Source organism: Rhodamnia argentea, chromosome 3, assembly GCF_020921035.1.
Source record: "Rhodamnia argentea isolate NSW1041297 chromosome 3, ASM2092103v1, whole genome shotgun sequence".
NCBI classification, from domain to species: Eukaryota; Viridiplantae; Streptophyta; class Magnoliopsida; order Myrtales; family Myrtaceae; genus Rhodamnia; species Rhodamnia argentea.
Window position 1 is genome coordinate 20,017,396 of NC_063152.1, and position 11,296 is coordinate 20,028,691.

The 11,296-nt window shown below is 38.3% G+C and overlaps 1 protein-coding gene across 1 annotated transcript; it reads left to right on the top strand.

The window, feature by feature from the left end:
• Positions 1-1,495: 1,495 nt before the first annotated feature.
• On the top strand, positions 1,496-8,061 carry LOC115726344 (protein ALTERED PHOSPHATE STARVATION RESPONSE 1). The gene is made up of 5 exons (XM_030656175.2): positions 1,496-3,163; positions 3,908-4,092; positions 5,539-5,762; positions 6,226-6,556; positions 7,482-8,061. Exons 1-5 carry the CDS (start codon positions 2,368-2,370, stop codon positions 7,929-7,931), a joined length of 1,986 nt encoding a protein of 661 aa, XP_030512035.1. The 5' UTR covers positions 1,496-2,367; the 3' UTR covers positions 7,932-8,061.
• Positions 8,062-11,296: the final 3,235 nt, after the last annotated feature.

The following is an 11,296-nucleotide window of genomic DNA, read 5'->3' on the forward strand; positions in this document are numbered from 1 at the left end:
AACACTTTTGTTTTACAAATCAATTTCTGGAGAGAAGTAACTTTTTTTAACTTCTTCAATTGGCTCTAAAACTACTTCTGAAAAAAAAAATCCAGAAGTAGAAAAATGAAGATGCTTATTTCTGCTCCAAAAATTACGTTATCAAACTGATTTCTGCTCCAAAAGCACTTCTAGAAAGAAAATTCTATGCACTTGCCAAATTTATAAAATATCAATGAGCTAGTAGAGGGAAATCATGTGATCTGTTTTTAAATGGCCGGCCAAAGTGGATAATATCTAATTTGACAAAAAAAATATAGGCGTATGGTATGAGCGCCAGAAATGGACTAGAGTTAGTAGAATAAATATTGATTGCTTATTTTGAAAGATTATTTAATTGAAATGTCATATATTCAAATCTCCCTGTGCATTGGTTCTTTTCTAGAACTTCACCCGATCTTAGATATTAAGAATGCTTCGCACTTTTCCACCTCTTATTTAACTGTAGACATCTCGGACCTTCCACCTTGTACTAATCACACTATTCCTTGCGGTTTACACTTTAGCATGCTTTCGAATCTTAAAAATGTTCAATATTATTCTTCCGAGAAAGAGGTTAATTGTGGAGCTAACTCTTAATTTAGCTTATTTCTTACATTTTCCTTCTTTTTGTTTGGTTTCTTCTTATTCTTCTTCTTCTCATTTGGGACGAAAAAGGTGTCCCTCTTTTACAGAAAAAGTAGTTTATTTGGCAAATAGCTAATGAGTTATTGTGCTAATGATATCTAAACTAATAATAGGGAATGTCGAGTAGTATTTTAATTATATTTTGTAATATCTAGATATTTTATATTGTAAGATCCATCCAGCTTTCGATTTTTCTTCTTTCGAATTCAATAAGACATCAAATCGTTGATAAAATTCGAATCTCTCATCATATAAGTTTTGAAAAATCCGAAAAGCAACAAGAGGACACAATAAGGAACCCCGGATGTCCCACATATAAGATTCTTGGCCAGGCGAACTGTGCATAATGTTAGCTCAATCACAATATTCAATCTCGAGTAAATTCTCACCAATTTGCTCTGGAAATTGAAGTCGAAATATCACAATCATGAAGGAGGAATCTAGGGGAAATAAAATCTTTTAGTAAAGTTGAAAGGAAGTTTCCTAACTATTCTAATGTTTTTTTTTTATGTTCATATTTTTGGAGAGGTTAATGTCAGACAAACTTGCAAAGAATGCTACATCTCCTATTCTATCTACTCACAGTTTTATGTACTATTATGGTTCTATTATTACCAAAACAAATAAAAATCGATGTAAGAAGCTTTCAAAGTTTTTCCTCCTCGAATTGCTTTGGATACCTGTTCTTCTTCATCGGGTCTCGAGCTCGTCGTCGTCTTCTTCTTCTTCTTCATGGTCCTCCTTTTCAAGAAGCACCGCGACTGAGCGATTTCACTCGGGCAAAAGAAGACAATGACAAAATAACAAAAAAACCCATCTCCTTCTTTTTACGAAAGAAGAAACAGCAGTCCTCGTCGGACATTTTCCAGATCGGACTCTGACCTACGTTTCTTCTTGTCCTCACCTGGTTCTTTTCTTTATTTTTAGCTTCTTCGTTACGTTGGATTAAAATACTACGTTGTCAGAGTGTCTGCTCTGGGCAAAGAAGTCTGGTGAGGCGAGAGAGTACTCTCTGGTGGTCTGGTGGGCTCTGGAGCTGGATATTGTTTCTTTCTTCTTCTTCCCTTTCTGGGTTTTTTTTCGTGTAGTACTCTGTCACGGTTACTGCTCTCTCTGTTACCTTTTAGTGAACAAGAGGGGGAGGTGGACGAAGGACAGATTTTTTCTTTTAATTATTTTAATTATTTTTTTGTATGCATTTCGGATAGAATTTCTGGATCTCGGGTGAGTTGCATTTTGAGCTCGAGATGGTTCGTAGCTGAGTTGAAATTTCCAGCGATCTTGAAGTTGTTGGTGGGTCGTCGGCTTGTTGGGAAATTCTTCAAAGTGCTTACGACTTTCTGAGTATGAGAATTTGGGATATTCTGTGGGAAGGTCCTTTTGGCTGATTCGACTGTACTTTCCGGGTTCGAGAAAGGAATTCGAATATTGATTGTTCTCGTTTATCTAGTCTTGTTCTGGTTGTTGTGGCGCTTGTTACTTAGAAGGAAGCGGAATCCGGTGAGAGAACCATGATCTATGCGAATAGCATTCTGGGTTGGGAACTGGGTCTTGGTTCTTGAAATCAGTGTGGTAGCTGAGCAAAATTTCAGGGATATGGTCTGTTCAGGGCAGTAACTTTCTCCTAGTGTGCTTCAAGACCTTGAGTTGGTGGATGTAGGTGAACCCACCGACTAGCATTGCGATAGCAATTTATTAGAGATGGGTTGTGTCCTTTCGAGAATTGATGAAGAAGAGAGGGTTCGGGTGTGTAAGGAGAGAAAGAGGCTGATGAAGCAGTTGCTGGTGTTCAGGGGGGATTTTGCCGATGCCCTGTTGACTTACTTAAGAGCACTGAAGAACACGGGAGCAACACTCCGGCAGTTCACCGAGTCGGAGTCGTTGGAGATCGAGAACACTTCATATGGCCTGGCATCGCCTCCTTCTCCTCCTCCCCCTTTGCCTCCATCACCTCCCCCTCCACCGGTTTTCAGTCCAGATATTAGGAGGCCCAATAAAAGTAAGGAGGAGATTACTAGCAAAGAAGAAAGTATAGAGATCAATGAGCATTTTATTTGCACCCCGCCTCCTCCACCTATCCCTTGCTCATCCTGGAATTCTTGGGACCCTTTTGAGACTTCTTTGCCGTTGCACGAGAGAAAGAGTAAAGTGGTGATGGAAGCAAACGATGACAAGAATTGGGTGGAGAGTAAAATGGAGTTCGAGGGAGAAGAAGGGATAGAAGAAACTCTGGAAAGGGGGACGGTAGATCTCTTGCCCAAGAAGGAACAACCTGTGGAGTTTGTTGATGATACTTCATCGCAGATGAGCTGGAACACTAAGGAAAGTGCTGATATGACCAGGGAAGTTTGGAAAAGCAAGAAGTCCTTGGAGGGTATTGTGAAAAACTTGGATGAGTATTTTCTAGAAGCATCAGCTCTTGTTGGGGATATAGCTATTTTTGTGGACGTCAATTCATGGGATAGTTTCCCACCTGAGAGAACAAAAGAACACAAGAGTAAGTACCACTTTTTATTTGTTATTGTTCTTACTGGATTTTGCATTTCAATAGTTATTTTGATGTGATTGTAGAGCTTTAGTCTGTTTAGATCTGTGCAATGTTTCTGACGAGTTTGATGTTGTTCAGCTATTTCAATAAGGCATGTTGTTGCTCAAATCTGATCCAGCATGCAAAAGGAATTTTGCTTTGTGTTGTTATTGTCATTTTGGTGCAATTCTCTCTCACAAACGAAGATTCTTAAGCAAAGACGGGTCATTCCTCTGAATCTTGAGGCCATATCATAGAGAACTACTGGTGGAATTATGATGTGATTGACTGAACATATTGGCGTTTAGTGCATTTTCTTTTTGCCTTTGATTTGTCTTGGATTTTTATCTTACTTTTAGTATGTTTCTAGTGATGTGATGCAACATATAATTGGGTCCCTAATATATTCTAGTAGGCTTGGTTGACAGAGCATGTACTCTGTAAAATAGGAAGCTCACACTTTCGAGTCTTTGTCCATGTTGCTATAACCGATACTTAAAACTTGAGTCTCATACTTGTACCCAAATTTCCTTTTTTAGCTCGATTTATTTGGATTAATCTTTATCAACTACATCTGAGGTTTCTCGGTCCAGTACATTTTGAGCTAGTTCTGCTCTGTCTCCATTACTTTCCAAGCCAATTTCTCGCTCTACCATCACCTACTACGTGCTTAATTTTCCCGTAGGTGCTTAAAAGTAACTCAACTTTGTACAGGGAAGAGAAGCAACTCTGCTAAGGTTGTGAGTGCTCTTTCCTGGAACTGGTCATCTAAGTCACTTCAGCTTATAAGAGATGCTGCTGAGTGTCCTGGTCCTAGTGAACCCTGCATGCCGGGAGCTCATCAGATTACACTTGAAAAGCTGTTCACTGCAGAGCATGAGCTTTACAAACACTTAAAGGTAGGATTTTGTCCATGATTGATCTCCGATTTCCTTGAGAAGATGTTCTATATGTGATTCTAGCTGTTCAGATATATACTGAATATTGTGCAATTAAAGCTTAGCTGGAGAGGTAAATGGCTGTGCTCATATTCAAGAAAATTATGGCCTTATTGTATATTGAAGATTTTTCTTTTTGTAGTAATGACTGGTGTCTGTTGCCTCTTTCATGTTTCACATTACTGTACCTGTCCAGTTTCTTTTCCAGTCTCTAGTAAGAGCATTACTTGGAAATGGGGCATCTTGCCTAATTGAAGTCAAGCGTTTTCTTCTATCTTATAGATCTCCAAAATTTAACCTAATATCCCATCTAGTGAGTAGGAATATGATAATCAGACTAGGGTAGCAAGTATCAGAATCAATAGTGAGAAGTCAGGATCGTATCAATCATCTCTGAATCACCAACACCTTGAAATGATAATGGAACAGTTCCTATGGTTTGACTTTTATGTTGCAAATAATCTGAATATAGGTGAATCGATATACTAGCCATTGCTCTATGTGCATCTTAACTTTATCGTTTCGTCATGCTTATTTATTTCTCAGAAAGTCCTTCATTTGTTAAAGCATGGTTGTAAAATATTTGATATTGGCTTCTAACATCCAGCGGCATGAACATGTGGGATAAGAATGTACACTCCCATGTTAAACGATGAATTCAAAATTTTCTCAATGCTATTTATGTATCCTAATAACCCTGCATGCTTTTAGGTCAAGAAGTAGCAATTATGTGGATAAGCACATTATCAAAGTTTGATCTGGATAAGTCGATTATGTCCGCGAGTGATCCTTTGTCAATTTGACATAGTGCTGAGACCTAGTAGTCACGGGCTAAATTGGGAGTGTGAATTGGTGGTTGTAGTCGGAGAATGTTGTTATTCATGTTGATATATACTTATGTTAATCAAGTTCAGGCACAAGTGAAGTTTATGAGCACGTGATCTTGGTGTGAGTTTGGATGTTGATACTTGAACTTGGAAATTTTGATCTCTTTACCTGAACACAGTGTAAGTGGATGTGCATGGTTTTCTAGCGAAATTTGCCATTACACTGCAAGACTTTGATGATTTTTCTTGAAATTTTTTGTCGGAGCAAATTCATTTTACAGTAGTCCTTAATGTAGATGTCGATAAAGCATTGCGATTGGTGAGATTTTTTTTTAATTGTCATTGGTGAGATCAAGTGTCGACAGATACATTCTTCTGTTTGCACTTACCTTATTAGCATGATCCTGTCCTGACATGATTAACTTTGCATCAAGTGGAATAGGGCTGCAAGTAACTTTTCTCGTGAACGTATATGTTATGATTTACAATGGCAAATGATTCATTATCATATTAATAGCTAGTTTCTCGCTTTTTCCACGTTCCCACTCCAATGCTCTTCTCTCCATCAAATGTTCTGCAGGAGGAAGAAACCGCAAAGCTAGAGTATGAGAGAAAATTGTTGTTACTGCAAAAGCAAGAAGATGAAAACCATGACTGGTCCAAGACGGACAAAACCAGATCAACTGTGGAGGGTCTGGAGTCTGACCTAGTTATTCTGCAGCAATCCATTAGTAGAACTTGTGCAGTTTTACTGACTACAATAGATGAGGAGCTCCACCCGCAATTGGTTGCATTAACTTCTGGGTAAAAGTTGTTCAGCATTGAATATAGTTATAGCATCATATGTTGCTTAAAAAAAAAAAAAAATTCACCAATCACTTGAAGTATTTTCTTTCAGACACCTTAAGACCTTTAAATGGAGGAGGTAGATTGCGATTCAGACTCCTGTGTAGTTTTGCATTGTGTTGAAAAGGCAAATTATTGATGATGGGACGTGGGATTAAATGAGAAAAGAAGCAACTAGGAAGATGAACAGTCAAGGAACCGTATTAGTTAATCATGTTTTCTGCTAAAACAAATAAGTAAACATCCGCCTGTCCATTTGTTTCTCTAAATATGGTATAAGTTGCCACAATGGGAACCTCCAAATTCCAATAAGGCCATCCTAAGTATCTTCTTTTGGTGTTTGCTTTGATGTCCCTGTTCCCAACATGGGTCTAAAATTGGCATCACTACTTTCTGCCTCCATCTTATTTTGATTTTACAGGCTGATGCACATGTGGAGAACAATGTATAGATGCCATAAAGTTCAGAACCATATTGCACTCCAATTGAATCACATTTCAGTGAATCAAGTAACAGAGCTTTCTTCAGACTTCCATCGCCAGGCTGCAGTACAGCTCGAGGCTGAGGTAGAATCATGGTACAACAGCTTCTGCAAGCTCGTTATATCTCAAAAAGGTTATGTCAGAACACTCTACAGGTGGTTACAATTGACAGATTGCCTTGCGGATGATCAACTCCAGAGTAATTTCTCTTCTGCACTTCGTATACTTTGCGAGGATTGGCAGCTTCACCTTGACAGAGTACCTGATAAGGTAGTGCCATTAACCTGATTACCCCGTTATGACAATGAGTCTAATTTAGAATCTGATACATGAATTGAAATGCTTATGAATGAGAATGATCTACACCATCACATGGCTGGTGGGAAACTGTATGTTGATAATTGATATAGTTACTTGATACAGTTCATGTTCTTTTGGTGTTTTCTTTGCTAATTGTGGTAAAATGTGCTGTCAGAATGCGTAATAGACACTTGGATGGTTAATACTGGCTATGACTATAGCAAAACGAAGCTTGACACGGGCAAAGGCATACTCATTGGTAGTATCTTTTATTTAGTTATTATCAAGTCATAGTTGCAGTTGCTGGTAGAACTTGCATTATCATCTCTTGTACAGGCAATGTTAGGACACGGTCTATTATTTTCTTGTACAGTACATCTGTTCAATATGCACTTTGTTGTGGAGCATCTTTCCTTACTTATATCTCTTCTTTTTCAGTTTTATGTGGATGGCAATAGGTTATTTTATTTTCATGAAGTTTCTATTCTTGTTTCATATGTCAATTATCTCACGCTCTAAGACTCTGCACGCTTAAGCTTTTTACAGTTGACTTTTGGTTTCAATAGGACGTGACAAACCGTGAAATATAATGCTCAGTGGGTTACTGCTGAGATATATTTGTTCAGCAGCATTCTTGTTGTTTACACATGTATGGTCAACTTTTGTATTAATGGTAGCAGATGGAAATGCAACGATTGTTTGTTGTTGGAACCCGGGATATTAACTATTGAGGGCTCCACGATAAAATTTGGCATTTGATAATGCAAGACGGGCTAGTATCAAGAAGTTCCCATTAACTTGTAATCCAGATGATCCCGACATTTCAGAATATATCATCGTCTGCAATATTTTTCTTCATGGGCCGCGTTTATTCTCTCTGTTTTATTGTTTACAGGCGGCTTCAGAGGCCATCAAGAGCCTCCTACTGGGTGTCCGCTCTATCCTTTTGCAACAGGCTGAGGAACTAGATCTGCAAAAGAAAGCCAAGAAGCTTGAAAAGAAGCTGCAAAAGGAGTCGTCTTCACTGGATGAAATGGAGAAAAAGGTCAAGCGAGGCTTGTCCGCAGATAACCCAACAATGGAGTTGGGTCCTAATCATCCTCTATCACTGAAGCGCGCGAAGATCGAGGCCTTGAAGAAATGGGTGGACAATGAGAATACCAAGTGCGTGAATTTGGTCGAGGTCACCAAGGCGATGGCCCTGAACCACCTCAAAAACAGCCTGCCTCGCATTTTTCAGGCATTGATGGAATTCTCGAGCGCTTACGCTAGGGCATTCGAGGCTCTTAACAACCATGGCGAGCAGGTAGACACTCATGTGGATGAGTTGCGTGTACCCGCATGATCTCATGGACGCCTTGGGCGGTGTATGTAACTTGATTCATCATTTGGTAACGATGTTAAAGGTGGCATTGCATGTGCATGGATATATACCTATGAAAATCTTTATAAATTTTGGTTTGATCTTAGCTTAATTTTATATGCCTTTGTGGGTGTTTATTCTAGGTGTAAAGATTGCAGAATTCTTGTAATCAAGGCCGACCAGATTGAGAAAGAATCAATTTTCCCCCCTTTTTTATGGCAATAAAGGCCACTTTAGGCAGGTCGGTAGGAGAATTGTGTCGTTAAGGAGGGGGTTGTCCGCAGAAAAATAAACGATTTGAAAAATATTTCTGTCAAAATGACTGTTTGAAAGAACGGGTTGGGTCGGCCAAATAATGGACATTGTGCCTTATGGTAACATGTAGTTGAAGCACTTGCTCCACCCTAGCAAATCACCCAACTGCTTCAGCAACATCCCAAGGGGAACCTTCAAGGTTCCGAAGTACTTCTTACTCAGAGCTTCCTTTACTGCTATAGCGTACGGGTCGAAAATGATCCTACCAACATAACCATCTCGTCGTAATACTTAATGCCATTGCATTTGATCCATTAATAAGCTGATGGCCCAAACCAGGCCATGACAATACGGTTAATCCATAAAATCCGATTCATGAATGTCTAATAAGCTCATCGATTATAAATGTCATGACAATGCAGTGAATCAAAGAAGACCCATCGAAAGAATATGTTATGAGCTCATTGATCATGAGTTTTCAATGGTAAAGTAAAGTACATGATAAGTGGTGAGATCAATCAAACTTGTAGCATAGACAGAAGTTGAAGACAAAGTCAACGAGGATCCATCAACCGAGGTATATTTGTAGCTGAAAAATCGGGAGTAACTCCAGATCATTCTTATCGTAGGGCGCAAGTCGAAGCAAATTAGAGATTCTTGTCGAGAAAGATCGGAACCCATGACGAGATGGTCCATTCAAAGGTGCAGGAAGAATCAAAGGAGACACATGTAACAGCTGAATAAAACAAAGAAGGGTGGGAAGCAGTGGTTGACCAGTCAAAAGGTAGAAAAAAAAGAAGAGAGAGACTTAACTTCAAATAAAAGAAGGCAACGGAGCGAAGAAAAAAAGGGAAAGAATATAGGCGCCAAAAAACAAGAAAAAAAAATCAGAATGGACAAAAACATTTGCACGTACACTCCCTGGACGTCCCAATAAACCTGATTAACTCTGTTTCATAGTGTCTGGTGAGAATTCGAACCCCTTATTCATCTGACCATAGTCATTTTTGAAGTCACGTAATAAATTTGGAGTTATGTAAATTTCGAACTATGATGTCCAGATTTAAGAGTTGTTAAGCTATGGAAGTAAGAAGCGGAAGATGATTAGCATGAATATGCAATATCTATTTGAAATCTTAATTGAAGATTAGATCTATTATTTCATGTTTGGTACGACAATCCTAATTTAGGGTGTTGTGAAGGCGTGTGGCTTCAAGAAAATGGATTTGGAATTACCGTTTGATTGGAACAAACTTTTAAAGTTTCGCGTGCAAGCTCCGCATTGCAAATAGATTTGAATAACTACTTTGGGCGAACGTTTTATTGGAGCATAAAAGTTTTTTTATCGGCGATTAAGCCTAATTTAGTTGGTTCTTAATTGAGGTAGCGTTTTACTTGATTTTGATGTTCTCTGTCGCTTATTTGATAGAATTGCTAGTTCGCCAGGTCGACTAATCTATGTTGAACTAGAACAAACGGGGTTACATCCTTGGAGGCCTGCTTGCTCGATGATTGAAGTTGAACAGGAACTGCTATCGTGGACAATTGGAATGTGCAGAGAAAGTAAAAAAGCTTACAAAATACGAATTGAAAGCTTTTATAATCAAACCCATATTATTTCGGCCTTATACATTCTAAACCGATCGATGATCTATTTATAAAATATAACTAACCCATATAATAATCCAGATCATTAAAAATGAATAAAGAAGTGAGTTTATGATTAATTTTGACAGATTTAATCCTTACCAATATCCTTGTGAATGTTAGTGGTGTCAATGGGTCGGGTCGGGTCGTGTTTCCATAATATCTGAGTCAACTCAAAACATTAGAGAAGTATATTTGGCCTTGCCCAACTTGACCAAAGACGGTGGTAGTGGGCCGTGTTTCGTATTTATTTTTTAAAATTAGCTATTTGCAAAACCTAATCTTACACACAAATTAGATGAAAAATGGCGTATAAATTTATTTGTTGGATCACATATGAGGGCAATTAAACCCACCACTCGTCTAATAAACTGAAGTTAAGCGTTGAAAATTGAAGTATTGTGATATCAAGTGCTTCAATTTTAAATCTCAAAATCAAAATGAGGAATTATTCAACAATGAATGAAACACAAACCGATTGTCAAATAATTCCTCATTTTAATTTCGAGATTTAAGATTGAAGCACTTGATATCACAATACTTCAATTTTCAACGCTTATTTTCAGTTTATTAGATGAGTGGTGGGTTTAATTGCCCTCATATGCGATCCGACAACTAAATTTATACGCCATTTTTCATCTAATTTGTGTGTAAGATTAGGTTTGCAAATAGTTAATTTTAAAAAATAAATACTAAACATGACCCACTACCGCCGTCTTTGGTCAAGTTGGGCAAGGCCACGCACACTCCTCTAATGTTTTGAGTCGACTCAGATATCACGGAAACACGACCCGACCCGATTCATCAGCACCAATTTTCTTTTAATGACATTAATTTTGTTTTGATAACAAAAAATAGTGTATTTTAAGCTTTTCATTTGTTGAATCAATTTTCTAATTTTTGTTGCGTAATACCTGAACTAAAACATGAACTGATCCAAGATCTTTATAATGCCCAGAATTTCAAGTGATTACCTGACCCGAACAAGACCCAAAGAGAAAGTACCCAAAAAATTGGATCGGTTCAGTTCTGTGTTTCGATTCGGGTATATTGTTTGGTTTTGAAACCCCTAGATGCAACCCCGTTTTTTAGAGCCAAATCTTGGCCTGCGTGCTCATGCGCCATCCCCATTTTACCCCTAATGTCGGGTATGTCGTGCTGGCAAAGCCAGAAGTGATCCAGGAACACAAAGAGAGACTGAAATCACACAAAAAAGTCGATCACTCTTGAGGAGTAAAACAATAATCTTCCAATGACCAAATTTCGAAAATGGAGAGAGTTCGACCACTCAGTGTGGTCCCTCCAAGTTATAATGTCAAGAACAACATCAAAACATTTGTCCAGAGAAAGGAAGTTGTGAGGTCAAATTGAAATATTCGTCCAAACAAAGAGAGGAAAGAATAACATCGGAATGCGTCTTACATCATTTTTAGCAACAGGATGAT